This window comes from Anomaloglossus baeobatrachus, chromosome 4, assembly GCF_048569485.1.
Source record: "Anomaloglossus baeobatrachus isolate aAnoBae1 chromosome 4, aAnoBae1.hap1, whole genome shotgun sequence".
Lineage (NCBI taxonomy): Eukaryota > Metazoa > Chordata > Amphibia > Anura > Aromobatidae > Anomaloglossus > Anomaloglossus baeobatrachus.
In genome coordinates this window covers 184,579,377-184,600,025 of record NC_134356.1, presented here as the reverse complement: position 1 = coordinate 184,600,025, position 20,649 = coordinate 184,579,377, and the positions used below count along the sequence as shown (strand labels likewise).

Here is a 20,649-nt window from a genome sequence, read left to right as displayed (position 1 = left end):
TTCACTTTGTAAGACGCACCCCTTTTTTACCCACAATTTTGGGTGAAAAAAAGTGCGTCTTATAAAGCGAAAAATACGGTAATTGTATTACTATACGTCTGTATGCCTTATGTTTATACAGAGGCATACATTTTTTAAAGAGCAGTCTGTTTACTATGACAACTTGGCAGAAGCTCCATTATAACATTTTTCCTATGCCATACACACACACACTTTTGAATCGATTTCAGGTGAGTAACAATCTAGTCGGAGCTGCTGTTGGTAAACCACCTTCCAGCGAGAATTGTGGGCCTCTCTGTTAGGCCCCCCTTCCCACGTCAGTGATTCTGGTAGTATGTTGCAGTTTTTATACATACCAGAATCACGGACATAAGCAGACCCATTCACAACAATGGGTCTGCGCACACATCAGTGATTTCTCACTGACACTGTCTCCGTGCAGCGTACACACTTGTCCATGTGTTCCACACGGAGACTAAACTGATTTTCTCCGGCACCACTGTCTCACGGCCCAAACTGTAGTGTGATCTGTGAAAAATATACCAGAAAAAAACATGTACATTTTAAAAAATTTTTTTTATATACTCTCCTGTCTCCAGCGATGCAGTCTCCGGCTGCTGCTGTCTGCTGCTTCCAGGCTGGCTAATTATGCTCATACATATGCACTGCACAGCTGACCTGGAGGTGGCTGCAGAGGGGAGACAGTGGCGGCTGAACACAGCATCACAGGAGACATCAGCACCACGGAGAGCAGCGGCATGGACAGGTGAGCATAAGTGCCTGATCTCCGTGTAATCTCACAGATGGCAAACAGATCACACGTGTGCCATAATCCCGGCACACGAGAGGACATACGCTTTTTTATCACATCAGTGAAAAATGTTTGTGTTTTTCACTGATGTGTGAAGGGGGCCTTAACATGAGTTGTCACCACTACACATCTATATCAGTCCAGTGTAAGGGCCGTTTCACACATTCGGCTTTTCGCCGGATTGGCGGAGCCGGCACACTTCACTACAGTGTGATACAGTACAATGGCGGCGCGGCAACTTCTGTGTCACATGCTCCTGTCACATGACTGTACTGTCATGTACATTGTACTGTATCACACTGTACTGGAGTGCGCCGTATCCACCAATGCGGCAAAAAGCCGGATGTGTGAAACGGCCCTAACAAACCCATGAAATGTGGAGTGCAATGTGCAGGCGTACAACTTCTGTTTGACTTTTTCTTTCATGCATCGTCAGTCCAGAGAGTGGATTTTTCAAGGTAGGAGTATGGTGCTGCTACCATTTGCCGAGTTCTGCCTGTCGGTGTTTTGCATGCAACAGTTGGCAAAAGGGGGGTCTTTGGAAATCCATCATCTTAAATAGGCAATAACCAGCTGGAAGCAACTCCAAATGAATCATGGAATGGGCAGATAATTTACTTAGCTTTTTAGCAGTAAAGGGAATCAGACTGGGGACTAAGCATTTAGCATAAATGTTTAAACATTTGCATGACCTCGCCATCATTTATTAAGGTCATTGAGTGCATATGAATACCAAGCGCTAACAGCAGTCGCTCAGCTTTCATCATTGCTTAATCCTCGAGTCTAATTACAAGGATGAATACAAAATCTTTTTTTTTTTTTTCGACATCTCATATTGCAGCAGGTCACACATTTTACATTTAGAAAGCACATGTTGTCCTGGCAGTGTTCTACAATGTCCTGATTATTTGAGAAATCTGTAAAGATTGAAGTGACATACTGTACATGCAATGTGCTTTAGAATATTGGCATAGCTACATACCATAAATAAATATATATACAGTGTGTCCACCCATATCCTGTCCACCGCCATTAACTTGAGAACGGCGGCAGCTATAGGCATAGAAGTGGTGTCTAGGTATAGTAAAGTAGCCATGCGCTATGCAGTGAAACCACCTATAGCGCCACCTGGTGGAAAACGGCATTAGCATTTTTATCTCGAGAGAAAAACAGTGAATTAAAAATTGTAGGGCATCATCCATGCAATACAAATGACACCTTCCATACAGAAATGCTATGATATGAAACCCATTACCCCCCCCCCCCCCCCTCCAAAAACCCCTCCCCAAAACATTAAATGCTGGTCACGCATATGGCGCTCATTTAACTTTGACGCTCAAAGTGGCCACCGTCAGCTGCAATGCACATCTGGCCTCTGGACAGCATACTGTATCTTGCTGCATGTTGTGCAATATGGTAGGTGACACGTTTGCACAAGCATCTGTGATAAGTCATTGTAGCTCCTGCAATGTTGGTGGAGGGGTCGCATACAACTGCAGTTTGATGTTACCTCACAGAAAGAAGTCCAATGGGGTTAGGTCAGGTGAGCATGGAGGCCACTCCACTCAGCCTCCATACCCAATGCCTTGTAGGAAGGTCTCCATGAGGTTTCGCTTCACGTCCGCAGCCTTGTGAGTTTTACACATTCTTATCATAGCATTTCTGTATGCAAGGTGTTGATTCGTATTGAATTGATGATGCCCTACAACTTTGTAATTCACTTTTTTTCTCTTATCTCATTCCGTTTTCGAGATAAAAATGCGAACGCCGCTGTTTCCACCAGGTGGCGCTATAGGTGGTTTCATTGCGTAGCGCATGGCTACTTTACTATACCTAGACACCACTTCTATTCTTATAGCTGCCGCCGTTCTCAGCTTAATGGCGGTGGACAGGATATGGGTGGACACACTGTATACATACACACCTGATATACATCAGGGGGTAGCTAATAATAACTTGTTGTGTGATGGGCTGGTTTATAAGACACTTCACCTACACCATACCTTGAGCATGCTGTGGTCACAGCACTGGCTTTTTATTTTAGGCATGAAAAAAGCGTTTGTGTTTTTTTGTGGGTACATTGTATCAAAACCACATCTGAAAGAAAGCATGTGACGTCCTTTTATTATTCAGAGTAATTGATATTTGCTGTACGTCTTTTACAGGTATAGATTATTTATGACCGGCTTCATTCAGCAAATGTATGTGAAAAAATAGACCAATTATTTTTAAATGTGCTGAATTGGTGTGTGAACAAAGGCAAAAAACAGGTATCACATCAGCTCACCCGGTCCAGGTATCCTTCAGTCTAAGGGCCTGTGCACACATTGTAGATTTGTCACTGATTTGTCACAATGTCCTGATGCCAGAAAAGTGACTGAGAATCCTGAATTCTCATGCACACGTTTTTTATTTTTTTTATGTGCAGATTTTCACTAGATTTACATCTGCAGCATATCAATTCTTTGTGTTTTTGCACAAACATAAGCTAAGCCAATGCAGAAAAGTGGTTAATAAAGAGGGGTGAAAATGTGTGCCAGTATGGCTCAGTTACCGAGTGATTCAGCAGCGGTAGAAAATCCTTACAATTTCCTACATAAGCTAACACTTACTTGCTGGAGACAATATTTCTCATGGACTGAATGGCAAATTCATTTTAAGTGTTATTAATTTTCTGGCGAGATCTGCATGTTGTGTATATAATGCAAAAATGTCACTTGTTCCCACGTGCCTGCATCATATAGTGCTCCCTCATAGATGAATAGAGCGGTCGGGATCTGTTTAACAATTATTAGCGCTTTATTTTTGCTAAAGCCGGCGTGTAACTAAGCATTGTGTGATCAGTAAAGGGCAGTAAAGCGAGTGGGAAGCTCAATAAGCCTCCACTACTTTTGTGATAAAGACCTTGAAAATCAATGTGCTCGATATGTTTAAATGGCGCATTTATCACCATACATTTCCGAGCTTTTCAGTTCCCAATCTTTTGTTTAGGCTTGTATTTGTTTTGTGACTTCTTTTGTGCAGTGTACATCCTCGTTCTCCTGGGTTTGGTAAGTGCTGCACATATATACACATTGCTTTTTTTTTTTTTTTGCTAAGAGCATGAGAAATCCAATGATGACAATAAAACATCCACTTAGATGTAAAATCGTCATACATTTCAGGAAAAATTATAAAAAAAGATATGCTAAAAGAAAAAAAAAAGAACTAGATTATTTTTTTTTATTTTTTTTTTTTTTTTTATAATTTTCTTTTTAGGATTGTATCTGATGCTTTGCTTTACTGATTCTTGGTGTTTGTGGGTCTGCTAAGGGACTAAAGCAGCATGGCCGCATTTGTAGGGTTTATAAGGCACTTATTGAGCGCTGTGTACTTAGCGACTTGGAAGAGATGTAATAAACAATCTTCTCTAGGGGAGCAAATTTTCCATTCTGCATAGTCTTTTCAGGCTCTGTGCAGTTGTATGCAGACAGGCTGGTGTACGAGGAGCTGCTGATAAGTCTTTGGTTTTACCCAGAAAGAAACGAGAGAGGATGATGAAACTTTACATTTATTCCACATACTCTCCACTGATGTCAACACACTTCTTACATCAGTATTCCAAATTCTGTAAGCCTATCAAAAAAAAAAGGATTTCGGTTGTGCTTCAAACCAGGCATCCAAAGCAGCCATGGCATCAAATGGTGTGAAATTTGGTACCCTTAATGTGTATCTTCAGGTTTGGAAACCGATGATAGTCGGAGGGAGCTAGATCTGGTGAATAAGGTGGGTGGTCAACCAGCTAGAAGCCCAGCTCTGCCAGTTTTGCCGTGGTCACTTGTGCAGTGTGAGCGGAGGCGTTGTTTTGCAGGATCAAGATTCCTTTTGGACAGCTTGCCACGGCTTTTGGCCTTCAGAGCTCCCTTCAATTAGTCCAAAAATTCAATGTAATACCTTGCATTGATGGCGGAACCCTTTTTGAAGGTAGTCCACTAGCAGCACGCCCTCCTTATCCCAGAACACAGACACCATCACCTTAGTGGCTGATTTTTGCACCCTGAAATTCTTTGGCTGAAGAGAACCACGGTGTCGCCACTCCTTTGACTGCTGCTCCTTTTTTTTTTTTTTTTTTTTTTTTCCAGGGTCATACAAATAAATGCAGGTCTCATCCATAGTGACCAGTCGATCCAGGAAGTTCTTAACAGTCTGGAAACACTGAAAAATGGAGTGGGAAGTTTTCACTCGCATGCTTCTAAGATCTGTTGTCAAACATTTGGGGACCCACTTTGCAGATAGTTTCCTCATGTCCAAATGTTCATGGATAATGGCACAAACATGTTCACGGGAAATCCCCATGTCTGCTATTGCTTCAGCTGAAATTCGTCGATTCTCCAGTATGAGGTTGTGCACCGCATCGGCGATCTCCGGAACAACCACCACTCTGTCATCCAGGACGTTCCTCATAATTGGTGCTGAAGTGGCCCATTCTAAATTTAGCAACCCAGTTCTTAACTGTGGAATATGAAGGGCATTGATCTCCCAATGTCTGTGACATATCACCGTGAATATCCTTTGTGGACTTTACTTGCAGAATTAAGAATTTTATCACTCCTCTGCTCTCAGTTGCTGTGAATATCGCATTATACTCCGCCATTTTGTTTTCCCGCTTGTGTAGAACACCGTTGCCATAAGCAACAAACACAAAATTTTGAAAACCAATATTTGTATAGACACATAAGGCTTTCATGTATTTATAACGTTTGTTACCATAGAAACAAAAAAAAAAAAATCATAAAGCCAAAGACTTATCAGCAGCCCCTCGTATAATGATGGTGGGACTGCTTTATCAAAATTACTAAGCAAAATTTAAAATGGTCCTATAGTAACAAATCACAGAATATGTCAAAGTTTAGTTACCTTTTAACCTACTGGAAAATAAAAAGTGCACTATTATAGCCACTGTATATTAGCATGCATTGATGAGTGTGTCAGGACACCTCGATCAATCAGACCAAGGAATGGAAATGCTCAGATTATCGTAGTGATGAACAGGCTCTGTAGCTCCTCTGTGGGCTCTATTCAAGGATAAGCTGAGCACTTCTGTCCCCAGGAGGAAGTCTCATACCCTGGAGCCCCATAAATTATCACTAACTAACTAAAGAAAGGCAAGAACATGTTATTAAGAGATTTGTCATTGGCTTTATATCTCCCGTACCACAGACTACATAAATTGGAGCCAGTTTCCACGATTGCAGCCAGATATAGGCTAGTCTGAAACCCCGTTGCATTTCAGAGAATGGATAGCTTGAAAAGTTGGTCATAGACTATAGGATGAGCCCTTATTAGTCCAGCATGGTCCTCGTCCAACTTCTCCCTGCTCCAGTTGATCTGACCCATATTTTGGTATGTGTGTACGTAGGAAGAGTCCTGTTAATCAAGTGGAGCAGGGTGCCGTGAAGCCATCTAGTGGCCAAGCTGGACTAGCCCCGGTCTCTCCCTATAGTCCCCGGCCGGCTTTTTAAAACCTTTTCTCTAAAACACTGTAGGATTTTAGAGTAGAATATTCTTGGCTGCAATCTAGCAGCTAGACTTTGATGCTGCATGTGGTTTGGGCAGCATGAATCTAACCACAGGTCTCCTTTTAAATTTTTAAGAACTCTGAGAAATTAAAATTGAACCTTGCTTTGCTGTCTGCATTAACCAAAATTATCTATTTGATGAATGAGACTCCAAATAAGCTACGTGCATACAATTTTATATGCATTGTCAGGTTGTCTAGGTACTCACTGGTTCATGCCTATGGTACACCTGGGACTTAGTGCAAGCCTGATTCGTTACCAAGGTCTGATTTCTTCTCTTATGAGCTCCATTCTAGTGCAATGGCTGATGACTTTGCTTTTCTGCTGTGTATTGTGTGTGTGATTTATGGCTTATCTGCTTTTGTACTGCATGTGTACACTCTGCAGTGGTACAAGGCACATTTTGGAGGATGGGATTTAACTCTTCTAAGCATATGTATTACTGGTGGAAGAAATTATCGGTTTCCACTTCCAGAAATTTTCTGATATTCTTGTTTTACCCACAGTGGAGTATTCTTAAAGTACCAAATATATACCTAGAAGAAGAGTCATGGCTGGACATGAAAGCTCGGGTGATGAATTTGAAGACTCGCTGCCTAACATGGGTCCAATATGCGTCAATGAATGAAGAGTCTGTGTATCGGGAAAGCAAACATAATTGCAATTGGTAAGATATTCATATACACCTGATGGCTGGTCATGCAGATGTATTGTTCCAGCAACTCGTGCGGTGTTTACCTACCCTAGTACCCCTGATGGCAGCAGCTGTAAAGAATCGGACTTACAATTACTAGTAATGTATTGTAAATTAGTTGTATATTCCGATATGCACATCAACATTTTATCTCCTGTCATTAAACAGTCGTATTGGTGGTGACTAAGGGATTAAGATGCCATGAAATGAAAGTTCTCCAACATAGACACCAATTATTTTTTTTTTAACCCCTTCAGCCCCCAGCCTATTTTGACCTTACTGACCTCGCCATTTTGCGCAATTATGACAAGTGTCCCTTTATTAAGTTATAACTCTGGAATGCTTCAACGGATCCTGGCGATTCTGACATTGGTTTTTTTTGTGACATATTGTACTTCATGATAGTGGTAAATTTAGGCCAATATTTTTTTGCGTTCATTTTTGAAAATTTAGAAAATTGCGCAATTTTCAAAATTAGAAATTTTCTGCCCATAAATCTGAGAGTTGTGTCACACAAAATAGTTACTAAATAACATTTCCCACATGTCTACTTTACACCAGCGCAATTTTCAAAACAAAATTTTTTTTTGTTGGGAAGTTAGAAGGGGTCAAAGTTCATCAGCAATTTCTGATTTTTCCAACAAAACTTACAAAAAACTTTTTTTTTTTTTTAGGGACCACATCACATTTGAAGTAACTTTGAGAGGCCTAGGTGACAGAAAATACCCAAAAGTGACCCCATTCTAAAACCTGCACCCCTCAGGCTACTCAAAACCACGTCCAAGAAGTTTATTACCCCTTTAGGTGCTTCACAAGAATCAAAGCCATATGGAAGGAAAAAATTAAAATTTTACTTTTTTACACAAAAATGTTATTTTAGCCATAAAATTTAGCATTTTCACAAGGGTATCAGGAAAAATTACACCATAATATTTATTGTGCAATTTCTCCTGAGTACACAGATACCTCATATGTGTTGGAAATCACTTGTTTAGGTGCACGGCAAGGCTCGGAAGGCAAGAAGCGCCATTTAACTTTTCAAACGCAAAATTGTCTGTAATAGTTAGCGGATGCCATGTTGCGTTTGGAGACCCCCTGAGGTACCTAAACAATGGAGCTCCCGCACAAGTGACTCCAGTTTGGAAACGAGACCCCTCATGGATTTTTTTTTTTTTTTTTTTTTAGATGTTTAGTGAGGCCTTTGAACCCCTGGGGGCTTCACAGAAGTTAATAACATTGAGCCATGAAAAGATTTTTTTTTTTTTTTTCTACCACAAAATTGTTACTTCAACCAGGTAGCTTTTTTTTCACAAGGGTATCAAGTCAAATGGCGCTTCTTCCCTTCCGAGCCCTGCCGTGCACCCAAACAGTGGTTTATGACCCCATATGAGGTTTCTATGTACTCAGGAGAAATTGCCCAACAAATTTTAGGATCCATTCTATCCTGTTGCCCATGTGAAAATGAAAAAAAAAAAATTGAGGCTAAAAAAACTTGTGAAGAAAAAAAAAAGTACTTTTTCATTTTTATGGATCAATTTGTGAAGCACCTGGAGGTTCAAAGTACTCACTATGCATCTAGATAAGTTCCTTGGGAGGTCTAGTTTCCAAAATGGGGTCACTTCTGGAGGAGCACCAATGTTTAGGCACACAGGGGTTCTCCATACGCGGCATGGTGTCTTGCTAACAATTTGAATGGAAAATTAGCTCCAATTATTTACGGACACCATGTGGCATATGGAGAGTATGTAGTGTATGTCAGGTTGGGGTGTGTGTGTGTCTGTGTGTGCGTGTGTGGTGTTTAACACACACACACACACACACACACACACACACACACACACACACACACACACACACACACACACACACACACACACACACACACACACACACATCAACCTGACCTACACTACACCACATACCAACCTGACGTAGTGTACGTCAGGTTGGTATGTGTGGTGTAGTATACACCACACACACACCATCCTGACATACACCAACCTAACATGCACCAACCTAACATACACCAAGTCAGATTGCTGTGCAGTGTGGTATCGTGTAGTGTACGTCAGGTTGGTGTGCAGTGTGGTATAAGGTAGTGTACCTCAGGTTGATGTGTGTCAGGTTGATATGTGTGGTGTAGTATACAACACACACACACACACACACACACACACACACACACACACACACACACACACACACACACACACACACACACACACACACACACACCCTGATGTACACTACAACACACACACCAACCTGACGTAGTGTATTTCAAGTTAGTGTGGTGTAATGTACGTCAGTTTGGTGTGTGTGTGGTTTAGTGCACTAGCGCTAGGTTGGGGGTTACTCTCACACTTTACTGTGGGTCTTCCTCCATGGCCTCTGGCTCTTCTCCTCCATGGCCTCTGGCTCTTCTCCTCCATGGCCTCTGGCTCTTCTCCTCCATGGCGTCTGGCTCTTCTCCTCCATGGCCTCTGGCTCTTCTCCTCCATGGCCTCTGGCTCTTCTCCTCCATGGCCCTCTGGCTCTTCTCCTCCATGGCCTCTGGCTCTTCTCCTCATGGCCTCTGGCTCTTCTCCTCCATGGCCTCTGGCTCTTCTCCTCCATGGCCTCTGGCTCTTCTCCTCCATGGCCTCTGGCTCTTCTCCTCCATGGCCTCTGGCTCTTCTCCTCCATGGCCTCTGGCTCTTCTCCTCCATGGCCTCTGGCTCTTCTCCTCCATGGCCTCTGGCTCTTCTCCTCCATGGCCTCTGGCTCTTCTCCTCCATGGCCTCTGGCTCTTCTCCTCCATGGCCTCTGGCTCTTCTCCTCCATGGCCTCTGGACGATTTCTTGTCCTGCGACGTCGAGTCTGTCACTGGAGGAGGAAGAGTGGGAGAAATATAAAAAAGTGGGGTCCTCTCCCTCAATATCAGCTTGGGAGGCATGTGCCTCCTCAGCTGAGTACACCCTTTGTGACTGGGACGAGCGGGGCATTTTGTGAGCATGTGTAAAAAATCCCCTAAACTTTATTATAGTGTGCGTCTGTATGTGCGAGTGTTTGGCAAAACTTTCTACTGCAGGAGGGGGCTGTCAGGTGCGGGGAGGGCAGGCGGTGAGCAGTCAGGCGCGGGGAGCTGTCAGGCACGGGGCTGAGGAGATGCAGGGGCCAGCAGGGGGTTTGATCACTGGGGCAGGGGGTTTGATTACTGGGGCGGGGGGGGGGGGCCTGATTACTGGGGCGGGGGGGGGGGGGCCTGATTACTGGGGCGGGGGGGGTCTGATTACTGGGGCAGAGGGGCCTGATTACTGGCCAGGGCAGTGGTCCTCACAGTACTCAGCAGGCTGGCAGCAGGCTGTCGGAAGCAGAGCAGTGAGGGATCACAGGGCAGGGGGGAAAACAGAGGTCTGGGTGAGGGGTGGAATCTGACGACGGGGGGGGCGGAGGTCGGGGTGGGGGGGGGTGTAATCGGACGATGGGGCGGACCGAAAATCGGGGTGGGAGTGTGGGGTGGAATTGGACGGCAGGGGGAGCGGGGGGACAGCAGAAAGGAGTAAATCTTACCTGGCAGCGCGGTGATCGGTGGTGGCAGATCCTCGCAGCAAGGTGATCGGCGGCAGATCCTGGCAGCGCGTTGATCGCGATGGTGACGGCAGCAGGGGACCTCCCTCTTCACCTTCCACGGCCAGGAAGCTGAAGGGGGAGGGCACCCACTGGTCACACCGCCCCTCCACATCTGATTGGAGTGATAGCGTCTCATGGACGCTAGCTCCAATCAGATCGGGGGCGGGGGTCGTGACACAGAAGTCCTTCTGCTCCCTCCAGCCAATGGCCGATGATATTGCATAATCAGCCACGGCCTGATTGTAATATTTCACCAAGTTTCATTGGTGAAATATTACAATCGTTCTGATTAAATGTGAAAGTGTCACTTTCACATTCAATAAGAGCGATCGTAGCCACGGGGGGGGGGCAAAGTCACTCCCCCTGGGCTCAACTACAAGTCCTTATGTATCTGCAGCACTGGTGACATTTCAGTGAACTCCGTCACAAGCGCTGCAGGAACGGAAACCCGCCATGACTCATAGGGTGCGTCAAAGGTCGGGAAGGCACAAACTTTCATGACACATATGGTGCGTCAAGGGTCGGGAAGGGGTTAAGCATATTTGTGCTATATTGTCATATAAAGAATTCCTACATTATTTATTTTTGTTTATTTTTTTTTTGTTTTCTAGCTTTTGTTCCTCTTCAATTATCCCTTTATTCTCTGCAGACACATTTACGTGCAGCTCAACCAAACTTGTCTTTTTCCTTTCCTTGGTTGCCAAACCTCAGTCAGAGCTGGCACCGCCCGGCCTCACTGTCCAGCCCTGCCCTCTGCACACTAATGGGCTGTCAGTATTCTGCTCAGCACTGATGGCTCCAGCATTGGAAATACAGAGCAGTGATACTACCTCTCATCGGTGACAGCACAATCACATCACATCCACCGCACATATAATGTAGTAATGTGCCCATCCCTGTCCCCATAATATAGGAATGTGCCCCATCCGTGTACCCGTCCTGTAGTATTGCACCCATCCTGCTCATCCTATAGAAATATCCCCTTTCCTGGTCGAGGAATTCTCCATCCTGTAGTAGTGTTCCGTATTGGGCCGGTCTTACACACACACACACACACACACACACACACACACACACACACACACACACACACACACACACACACACACACACACACACACACACACACACACACACACCTGTCCTCAGTGCCCTGTTTCCTGCTTCTTGAATGGTGCCGGGACTGCTGCTGACAGTGCTTTATATCAGAGGACAGATTCCTGGGCGCTGCGCAGGGATGAGCTCTGTATACAGCTACTGCAATGATCAGCTGCTGTCTCTGATTGGCCAGCAGCTGATCATTGCAGTAGCTGTATACAGAGTTCTCATCTGCGTAGCACCCGGGAATCTGTCCTCTGATATAAAGCGCTGACTGCACAGGCCCAGCATAGGCAGCGATGAGCAAGGGGTCTGTGGACCTGCGTGCTGCAAGCAGCATCAGGGGCCGCATGCAGCCTACAGGCAGAGTCTTTGAGACCATTGCACTACGGTCTATGTGGGTTGGTGCGGGGGGGAAAAAGGGGACGGGGATTACACAGACTGTACAAGCCCAGCAGGGGGCAGCATGGAGTCTGCTGTATTTCCTGTCAACAAGGTCCTGCCCCGGTCGACGTGATGTCACAGGAAGCAAAATCCAGCAGGAGCGGTCACATGACCGCTGTGAGCCGGGGGAGAGGGGCTGACAGCAGGCTAGGTAGGTAGTTGCCTACTTACCTGTCCCTATGTAGCCCAATAGTGAAATGACAAAAAAGGCATAACAAGCCGGATAACCCTTTTTTAAGGGGTCTGTTCCAGAATTGCTCCTAGAATTTTGCTCCATATGTGAGTATTCTGGGGTATATAGTGGCACTTTGTTCTCCTCCCAATTGTTCTTTTTTCATTGAAACCAGGCACCATAGACCATTCTCTAGTTTTGGCAGCTACATATTGGGTGCGCCTAGTAGCCCCCTTCATGGGCCTGAGTAAAATGCTACTTGCTTAAAGGGAACCTGTCACCACTTTTTTTGGCTGTAAGCTGCAGCCACCACCACCGGGCTCTTATATACAGCATGTTAGAATGCAGTATATAAGATTCCAGGCCTGGGGTATAACATAAAAAACACTTTATAATACTTAACTAACAGTAATGGGGTGGGCCTTTTTATGGGCGTCTCCGTTGTCCGGTGCCGCCTCTTTTGTCCATCTTTGTGCTCCTTCTCTAGCCGCGATGCATGACTGGTCCGACGTCCTCCACACTCGCGCGGCATTCAGGTCCTGAGCAGGCGCCATTTGATCTGCCCTGAGCAGTAGTGCGCCTGCGCAGGACCAGCGAGTGTGTATGACGTAGCTGCGTCATGCACCCAGGCTTCAGAAAGAGGACGAAGATGGCCGAAAGAGGAGGCGCCAGCGTTAGATAAGTATTATAAAGTGTTTATGTTATACTCCCAGCCTGGGCTCTTTTATATACAGCATGTTAGAATGAATATCTCGCTCTCGCTCTCTATCTATATCTATATATGACTACGCCTCCTCCTCTCCTCCCCAGAACTACGCCGCCTCCTCCTCCTCTCCTCCCCAGGACCTACGCCGCCTCCTCCTCCTCTCTCTTCCCAGGACTACGCCTCCTCCTCCTCTCTCCCCAGGACTCCTCCCTCCTCCCTCCTCCCTCCTCCCTCCTCCCTCCTCCCTCCTCCCTCCTCCCTCCTCCCTCCTCCCTCCTCCCTCCTCCCTCCTCCCTCCTCCCTCCTCCCTCCTCCCTCCCTCCCTCCTCCTTACGAAGCGCTCACTGATATCGTAATCAGGCACGAATACTAAGATTCTTTATAGCAAGATACTATTTATTTTAATAGCACATGAATAGTCAATGGTACATAGGTATTAGAACTACTTTTTTAGTCATTACAGAAATGTGCATCAACATTACCGATATGTTGCAGCAATCCTTTCTCACCGGAGGGACTCGATTAATGTGAGAAGGAAAAACAACCCGTCCTCTTGCATCACAGGAGCAGTGCGTACACTTCAATGTCCTGGAAGGGTTCCCTAACATTAAGCGAGTCCGGTGTATTTTTATAGGAAAATTTGTAGTCGTGTGCAAATGCAGTATTGCAATTGTGAATGGTTAATTGGTGACCAGCATGTGACTGCTGAGTCATGTTCATGTAACTTGACCACAAGCTGCTGTGGGCACCAGCAGCTTCCTGCACACTTAGCCAGTTGACAACTGGTCGACCACAGCTTCCTGGAGATATTGCAAGGAGACGTGAATTTTACAGGCCAGCTTCCTTGCACCTGTTGTCAAATAACCACGAATTTCCTGACTGTGGAACTGTAAACGTTACTTCCTCATTATTGTGGATTTGCTTAAGATCTGTTTTGACACGTATTCTTCATCATGGTAAAATTGGTTATCCAGAGGACATCTCTCTTTGATACTGAATTATTGATGGATCAAATAATATATCTGGATCACTAGATCTTTTGATTATGATCCCTATCTACATCCCACTCATTCTTCAGTCATATCACATTGGTATCACGACTACGCCGCCTCCTCCTCCTCTCTTCCCCAGGACTACGCCGCCTCCTCCTCTCTCCCCAGGACTACGCTGCCTATTATCTATTGGAGAAGGCACCCTTCAAATCTCAGGGACCTGGAGCAGTTTGCCAAAGAAGAATGGTCTAAAAATTCCTACAGAGCATTGTAAGAAACTCATTGATGGTGACCGGAAGCGGTTGTTCGCAGTTATTTTGGCTAAAGGTTGTGCAACCAAGTATTAGGCTAAGGGTGCCAATAATTTTGTCTGGCCCATTTTTGGAGTTTTGTGTGAAATGATCAACGATTTCAATTTTGTGTCATTCTTTTTATGTTTTTTTTCTTTGCAAGCAAAATAAATGAAGATAATAATACCAAAGACTTTATGATTGTAATCATTTTCAAGGAGAAACTGAGTATTATCTGACAGAATTGCAGGGGTGCCAATACTTTCGGCCAGCACTGTGTGTGTGTGTGTGTGTGTGTGTGTGTGTGTGTGTGTATAATAAAAATTTATATTTTGTATATGTGAAAAAAAAAATTCTAGAATACCCGATGCGTTAGTAGGGCCACCTTCCAGTGCTGTGTATAAGAACTGGTGGTGGTGGCCATAGCTTATAGGCCCCCAAAACTGGTGACAGGTTCCCTTTTTAATATGGGATCAATGTTTCAATAGTTGTATTCAGACTTGCAGAAAGTTCTACTGAAGGAGTTTCCTTTTTTAAGACACAGTATTAATAAGGCTGTAAATTGTATTTAATGAATCTAATAAAAGGTTTGGCATTTGTGATGGGGTGGTAGCAGCGTGACCATGAAATTAAACTGAGCTGTAGCATTTTCTTCTCTGATCTCTATGGCAGTGTTTTGCTTGCTGAATTATTTTGTGCAAAGAGTTCTGAGGTCTACAAGGGCTGACAGCCTTTTCTTCAGCTGCAGGTCTATTTGAGGGAGACATTTAGCGAACAGGGACAATATATTAGCAATGTGCCCCTATATAAAGCACATGCCCTTTGGGAATACCAGGAGACATGTCATAACTAGAAATCGTCTTGCTTCCTCCAGGACGAGAATTTAGATGAAAATGTGGTACACATTATTGTGTGATATACTTGCTGCAGGTGAAACGCTCGGGGTGCTCGCAATGATCTACAGTAGACATGGCTTTACTAATATTGTACACATTTACAATAGAAAAAATATTACACACTATGTATGTAGTGTAAAACTAGCACAATGGTTATATATGTCTTCTTTATGGCTTCCTGAAGGGACAGTGTGACCTTGTTCTGGTACCACTGTGTTGATGATGTTATGGATATGTGAACTCAAAGATAGCTATGGATGGATGGGACACAATCCTATCCCCTTAGGAGGTCCCAAAGGTCACCTGGTGTTCACCTTTTCATGCTATACAAAGATCTTTCACTGCAGAGTTCTCTGGGCTTGCAGAAAGACTGAGTCGTGCGTTTTTGTTTTTTTTTTTTTATTTTTTTTTTTCTTCAGGAGAACACCTATTAGGCCAAAATTGCAGAGGTGTGTAATTTTTAATAATGGGGTAACACACTGAGAGTTTGGTCTAAAACAACAAGTCTGCAACCACTGTGTGACTGCTGACTAGTGAAACCTCACATTTTGTGCACTGTGGATTGACCGGTGTCAGCCTCTGATACAGCGGTCATGTGACCACAAATACTTCCAGCCAGAATCCGAGTAGACTGTTTCCGGTGCGCTGATGGCACGTGAGGATGGACATAGTCTAGTCGGATTTTGGCAGGGAGTCTGCATTGCTCATACTTGCCATCATGTGAACGCCATTCCCGACCGTGACATCTAAGAATCCTCACAGTGCAAAATGTTAGGATTCACAGGTCTACAGTCTCATAGTGACTGTAGATTTGTCATTTTAAACTGAACATTCCCTTCAAGGTTTTTCTGGCATTATGGCACTTAGGAAAAACCTGCTGACAGATTCCCTTTTTAAGGGGCTCTGAAAATGGCACATGCAAACTGTTGCAGCAAAAACTGTGCTCCAGAGGTGAAATCATGATCCTTACTACTAAGTCTCTCCATGTGCCCAAACAATAGTTTCCAACTTCAAATGGGGTGTCCTCATTTGGGACAAAGTGCGATGGGTCCATTTTTATTTCTTACCCCCTGACAGAATGAAAAATTTGCTGCTAATATAACATACATACAGTAGAACATATGTTTGTAATAAAACAAGTTTATTTTGTAGCCCAATGTAATGAGATTCTGTGATGTACCTATGGGTTCATGAGGCTTACTACACCCTTATACAAGCTAAAAAAAAATGTTTCTTGTTGATCTGGCATTTTAAGGGTTCTGCTAATGGTGACCGCAATCTATTTCACCAAATTCTGTATTCCAAAAGCCAAGCCCCTTCTCAAAAAGAAAAAAGTAACACTCGCCATCCATAAAAATCCATATTTATTGAAGTGTCTTTAAAACACCGAGGGAGAAAGCCGCTTGGATCCGTTTTCAATAATTACCCCTTGTGAGAATTAAAAATTTCTGCAGAAGAATTTTAGCGTAAAAAAACATATTTGCGACCCAATCTTATAAAATTCTGTGAAGCACTGTGTTCAACACCCCCCAAAATGATATCCTTCAGGAATAAAGTTTCCAAAATGAGGTCAATGGTGCAGGGGCACCTCCAAGTACTTTACAAATGTGATATGGTATCTACAATCTATTCCAGTCAATATTATGCTCCAAAAATCAAATGTTCTTCCTTTTTGTTCAGAGTCTTGCCATGCACTCAAACAGCAGTTTTTAACCCCAAATGTCATATTGCCATGTGAAACAAAAATTGTGTAAGAATTTGAAGTGTCCATTTTCGTAATTATTGCTTTTGAAAATGAAAATATTGGAGGTAAAGCAATATTTTGATGGGAAAAATAAATATACGTGTGTGTGTGTGTGTGTGTGTGTGTGTGTGTGTGTGTGTGTGTGTGTGTGTGTGTGTGTATATGTATGTATATATATGTATATGTATGTATGTATGTATGTGTATATGTATGTGTATTTGCCTTATTCTGTCTGTCTGTCTGTCATGCTCCGAAATTGTGTCCTTACGGTGACACAAAGCTGATTGGCCGCTGGGCTCGCCATGGCCCCGCCCCCCCCACATGGATTGGCCTCTCGCCCCGGCTCTCTGCAGGCCCCGCCCCCCTCACGCAATGCACGCTCGCTCTGGCCCAACTGACACGGAGCTCCGATTCCCAGGTGAGTACACACACACATCAGATCACACTCACACTCACTCTCACACACACCTCACACATCACAACATGCTGGGATATCTCTTGCTTCTACACCGGCTCCGTCAGGATCCCAGCAGCGCCAGACATAACCTTGCGATGCTGGGATCTTGACGGAGGCCGTGAACGCTGGTAACCATTATAAACATCGGGTAACTAAGGTCCCTTAGTTACCCGATGTGTATCATAGTTACCAGTGTACACCGGCTCACACTCACTCTCATACACACCTCACACACACATCACATCGCATCCACATATCAAGGTCCTGCAGCTGCGGAACATACACACACATAACAGCACACACACACACACACATACACACACAAATCAGATCACACTCACACACACCTCACACATCACATCGCATCCACATACTCACAACATCCTGGGATATCGCTTGCTTCTCGGCGGCGATACTGTGCTGTTGTGAGCTTCCAGGACCTGCCGGGGGATCACATGGCCAGAAGCATGTGATATCCCCGGATGTTGTGAGTATCAGCGCGTATGTGCAATATCGTCTTTGTGTGTGAGTGTATGCGATCGGATCTGTGAGTGTCGGCAGAGGAGCACGGCGTGCTGGAGGAGGCTGAGAGGAGAGAGGCTGATCCTGGGGAAGGCTGGGATATGGAGGCTGATGCTGGGGACGGAGAGGCTGATGCTGGGGACGGAGAGGCTGATGCTGGGGACGGAGAGGCTGATGCTGGGGACGGAGAGGCTGATGCTGGGGACGGAGAGGCTGATGCTGGGGACGGAGAGGCTGATGCTGGGGACGGAGAGGCTGATGCTGGGGACGGAGAGGCTGATGCTGGGGACGGAGAGGCTGATGCTGGGGACGGAGAGGCTGATGCTGGGGACGGAGAGGCTGATGCTGGGGACAGAGAGGCTGATGCTGGGGACAGAGAGGCTGATGCTGGGGACAGAGAGGCTGATGCTGGGGACAGAGAGGCTGATGCTGGGGTCAGAGAGGCTGATGCTGGGGACAGAGAGGCTGATGCTGGGGACAGAGAGGCTGATGCTGGGGACAGAGAGGCTGATGCTGGGGACAGAGAGGCTGATGCTGGGGACAGAGAGGCTGATGCTGGGGACAGAGAGGCTGATGCTGGCGCAGCATGGCTGATGGAGCACGTTTCGGAGTGCGCAGCATAGGGGATGGAGCACGATGGGGAGTGCGCAGCATGGGGGATGGAGCACGATGGGGAGTGCGCAGCATGGGGGATGGAGCACGTTTGGGAGTGCGCAGCATGGCGGATGGAGCACGTTTGGGAGTGCGCAGCATGGCGGATGGAGCACGTTTGGGAGTGCGCAGCATGGCGGATGGAGCACGTTTGGGAGTGCGCAGGATGGGAGATGGAGCACGATGGGGGGTGCGCAGCATACGGGATGGAGCACGATGGGGAGTGCGCTGCATGGGGGATGGAGCACGATGGGAAGTGCACACCTCCCCCCAACACACACACATACGTGCGCGTGCGCACTGCACAACACACCACACCACACACACACACACTGGGAACCACAAACAACTGCCCTACACAGACACCCACACACACAGACAACGCTGCACACACAAAAATACACACATACCGCACAACACGCACATTGCACAAAACAAACCTCCCCCCCCAAAACACACCACACACACACAAACTGCGCAACACACACACAACGCTACAGACACACAGCGCTCCACAAACAACGCAACACACAAACACCGCTCTCACCCCCCATCACACCCAGACAACATCCAGAACATGTACAGCGCCTTACACAAACACTTGGTAACTACACACAACAATATATCTATATCTATATCTAACAAAAATCATACATGAACTACACAATACGTAAATTCTAGAATACCCGATGCGTAGAATCGGGCCACCTTCTAGTATATAGATATAGATATAGATATATATATATATCCTCTATCATAATTAAAAAAAAAAAATTCCCATACAATTTTGCACATTAATTGTAGTGAAGAGTTAACAAATTTCCTAACTTTTTTTTAATATATTTTTAGGGGTGCTAGTTTTAAAATAGGATCATCGCTTTGGTGAGTTCCCAAATATACAGCCTCCTCAAAATCACTTCTAAATACTATAGGATTGTAAAAGAAACAACTTAAATTTACCACTAACATAAAGTGCAATGTGTAACAAAAAATATTGAGAATCACTGGGATATGTAGAAGCATGTCAGTTATTACCGCTTAATTACAAACCTTCATTTTTTAAATGTGGCATGCATTCCCGGCCGCAGCCCTATATTCAGACCATTAGCCGCACCCCCCACTTTCCCCCAACATTTGGGGGGAAAAGGTGCGTCTTATGGTCCGAAAAATACGGTTCTTTTAAGGCCAAGGTATCTCAGTCTTTATGGGGTTAAGCAATGCATAATATGCTAGTGTTTTGCAACCTAATGCTCAAAATAAACTACCATGTGGTTGTGTGGCTTTTCTGTAGGCTTCTAATTGACTTCTATAGTAAAACATAGAACGTTATAATGAAAAACACCTGTAGAATGGTTAGGTCACCTGAAACTAATTAAAAAATAAAAAAAAAGCACTTGCGATACTCTGCCAAGCTTAGCAAGTACCCGAGCAGAACCATGCTCAATTAAGTGCACTCAATCGTCCATCCTTAGTCATAAAATTATCTTCTTTATCCAATGGGAAAAATGCTAAAGACAAATCAGTGTTGATCATGGTGAACTAAAAGTATTTAGTTTTCCTTTTATCCGTTAATAAATGCAAAGTTGATGAACAAATGATGATAAATTTAAATCAAATCAATATTTAGTCTTTCCATCCCTTGCCTTCAAAACAGCAAAACTTTTTGCAAGTAGAACTAGAAAAAGTCATGGATTTTGTAGGATCCTATTCAGATTAACCACTAACCAATTATATCAAACAGGTGATATAATGATCATCAAAACTAATGGTATCCTAGAATAGGGCTTGGGCAGCTCTTTTAGGCTCAGTAACTATTATTGCTCTACTTTATCCTGTTATCTTGCTGTAAGACCCCGATAATTCAGTGTTGAGTGCTAGTCAAGCATATTATGCACTTCTGTCCACTCCCACTTCTCCTATGCAGGCTTCAGTGATGGTAAATGACAGTGAAGATTTTTAGTATGCCTGCCAAGAGGTGAGCGTGGGGAGCTAGCCTTCACAA

General features: G+C 44.8%; 1 protein-coding gene across 3 annotated transcripts in view; it reads left to right on the top strand.

Moving 5' to 3' along the window:
• PRELID2 (PRELI domain containing 2) overlaps positions 1-20,649 on the top strand; it is a 139,395-nt gene that overhangs the window by 66,758 nt on the left and 51,988 nt on the right. Inside the window, exons 4-6 of one of the 3 annotated variants that reach the window (XM_075344597.1) lie at positions 1,248-1,269; positions 3,836-3,861; positions 6,876-7,036. In XM_075344597.1, coding sequence (XP_075200712.1) covers positions 1,248-1,269; positions 3,836-3,861; positions 6,876-7,036 — 209 coding nt within the window. Of the gene's footprint in view, positions 1-1,247; positions 1,270-3,802; positions 3,862-6,875; positions 7,037-20,649 lie in introns of all 3 variants that reach the window. The other 2 variants (XM_075344596.1, XM_075344598.1) reach the window with 2 other exon arrangements.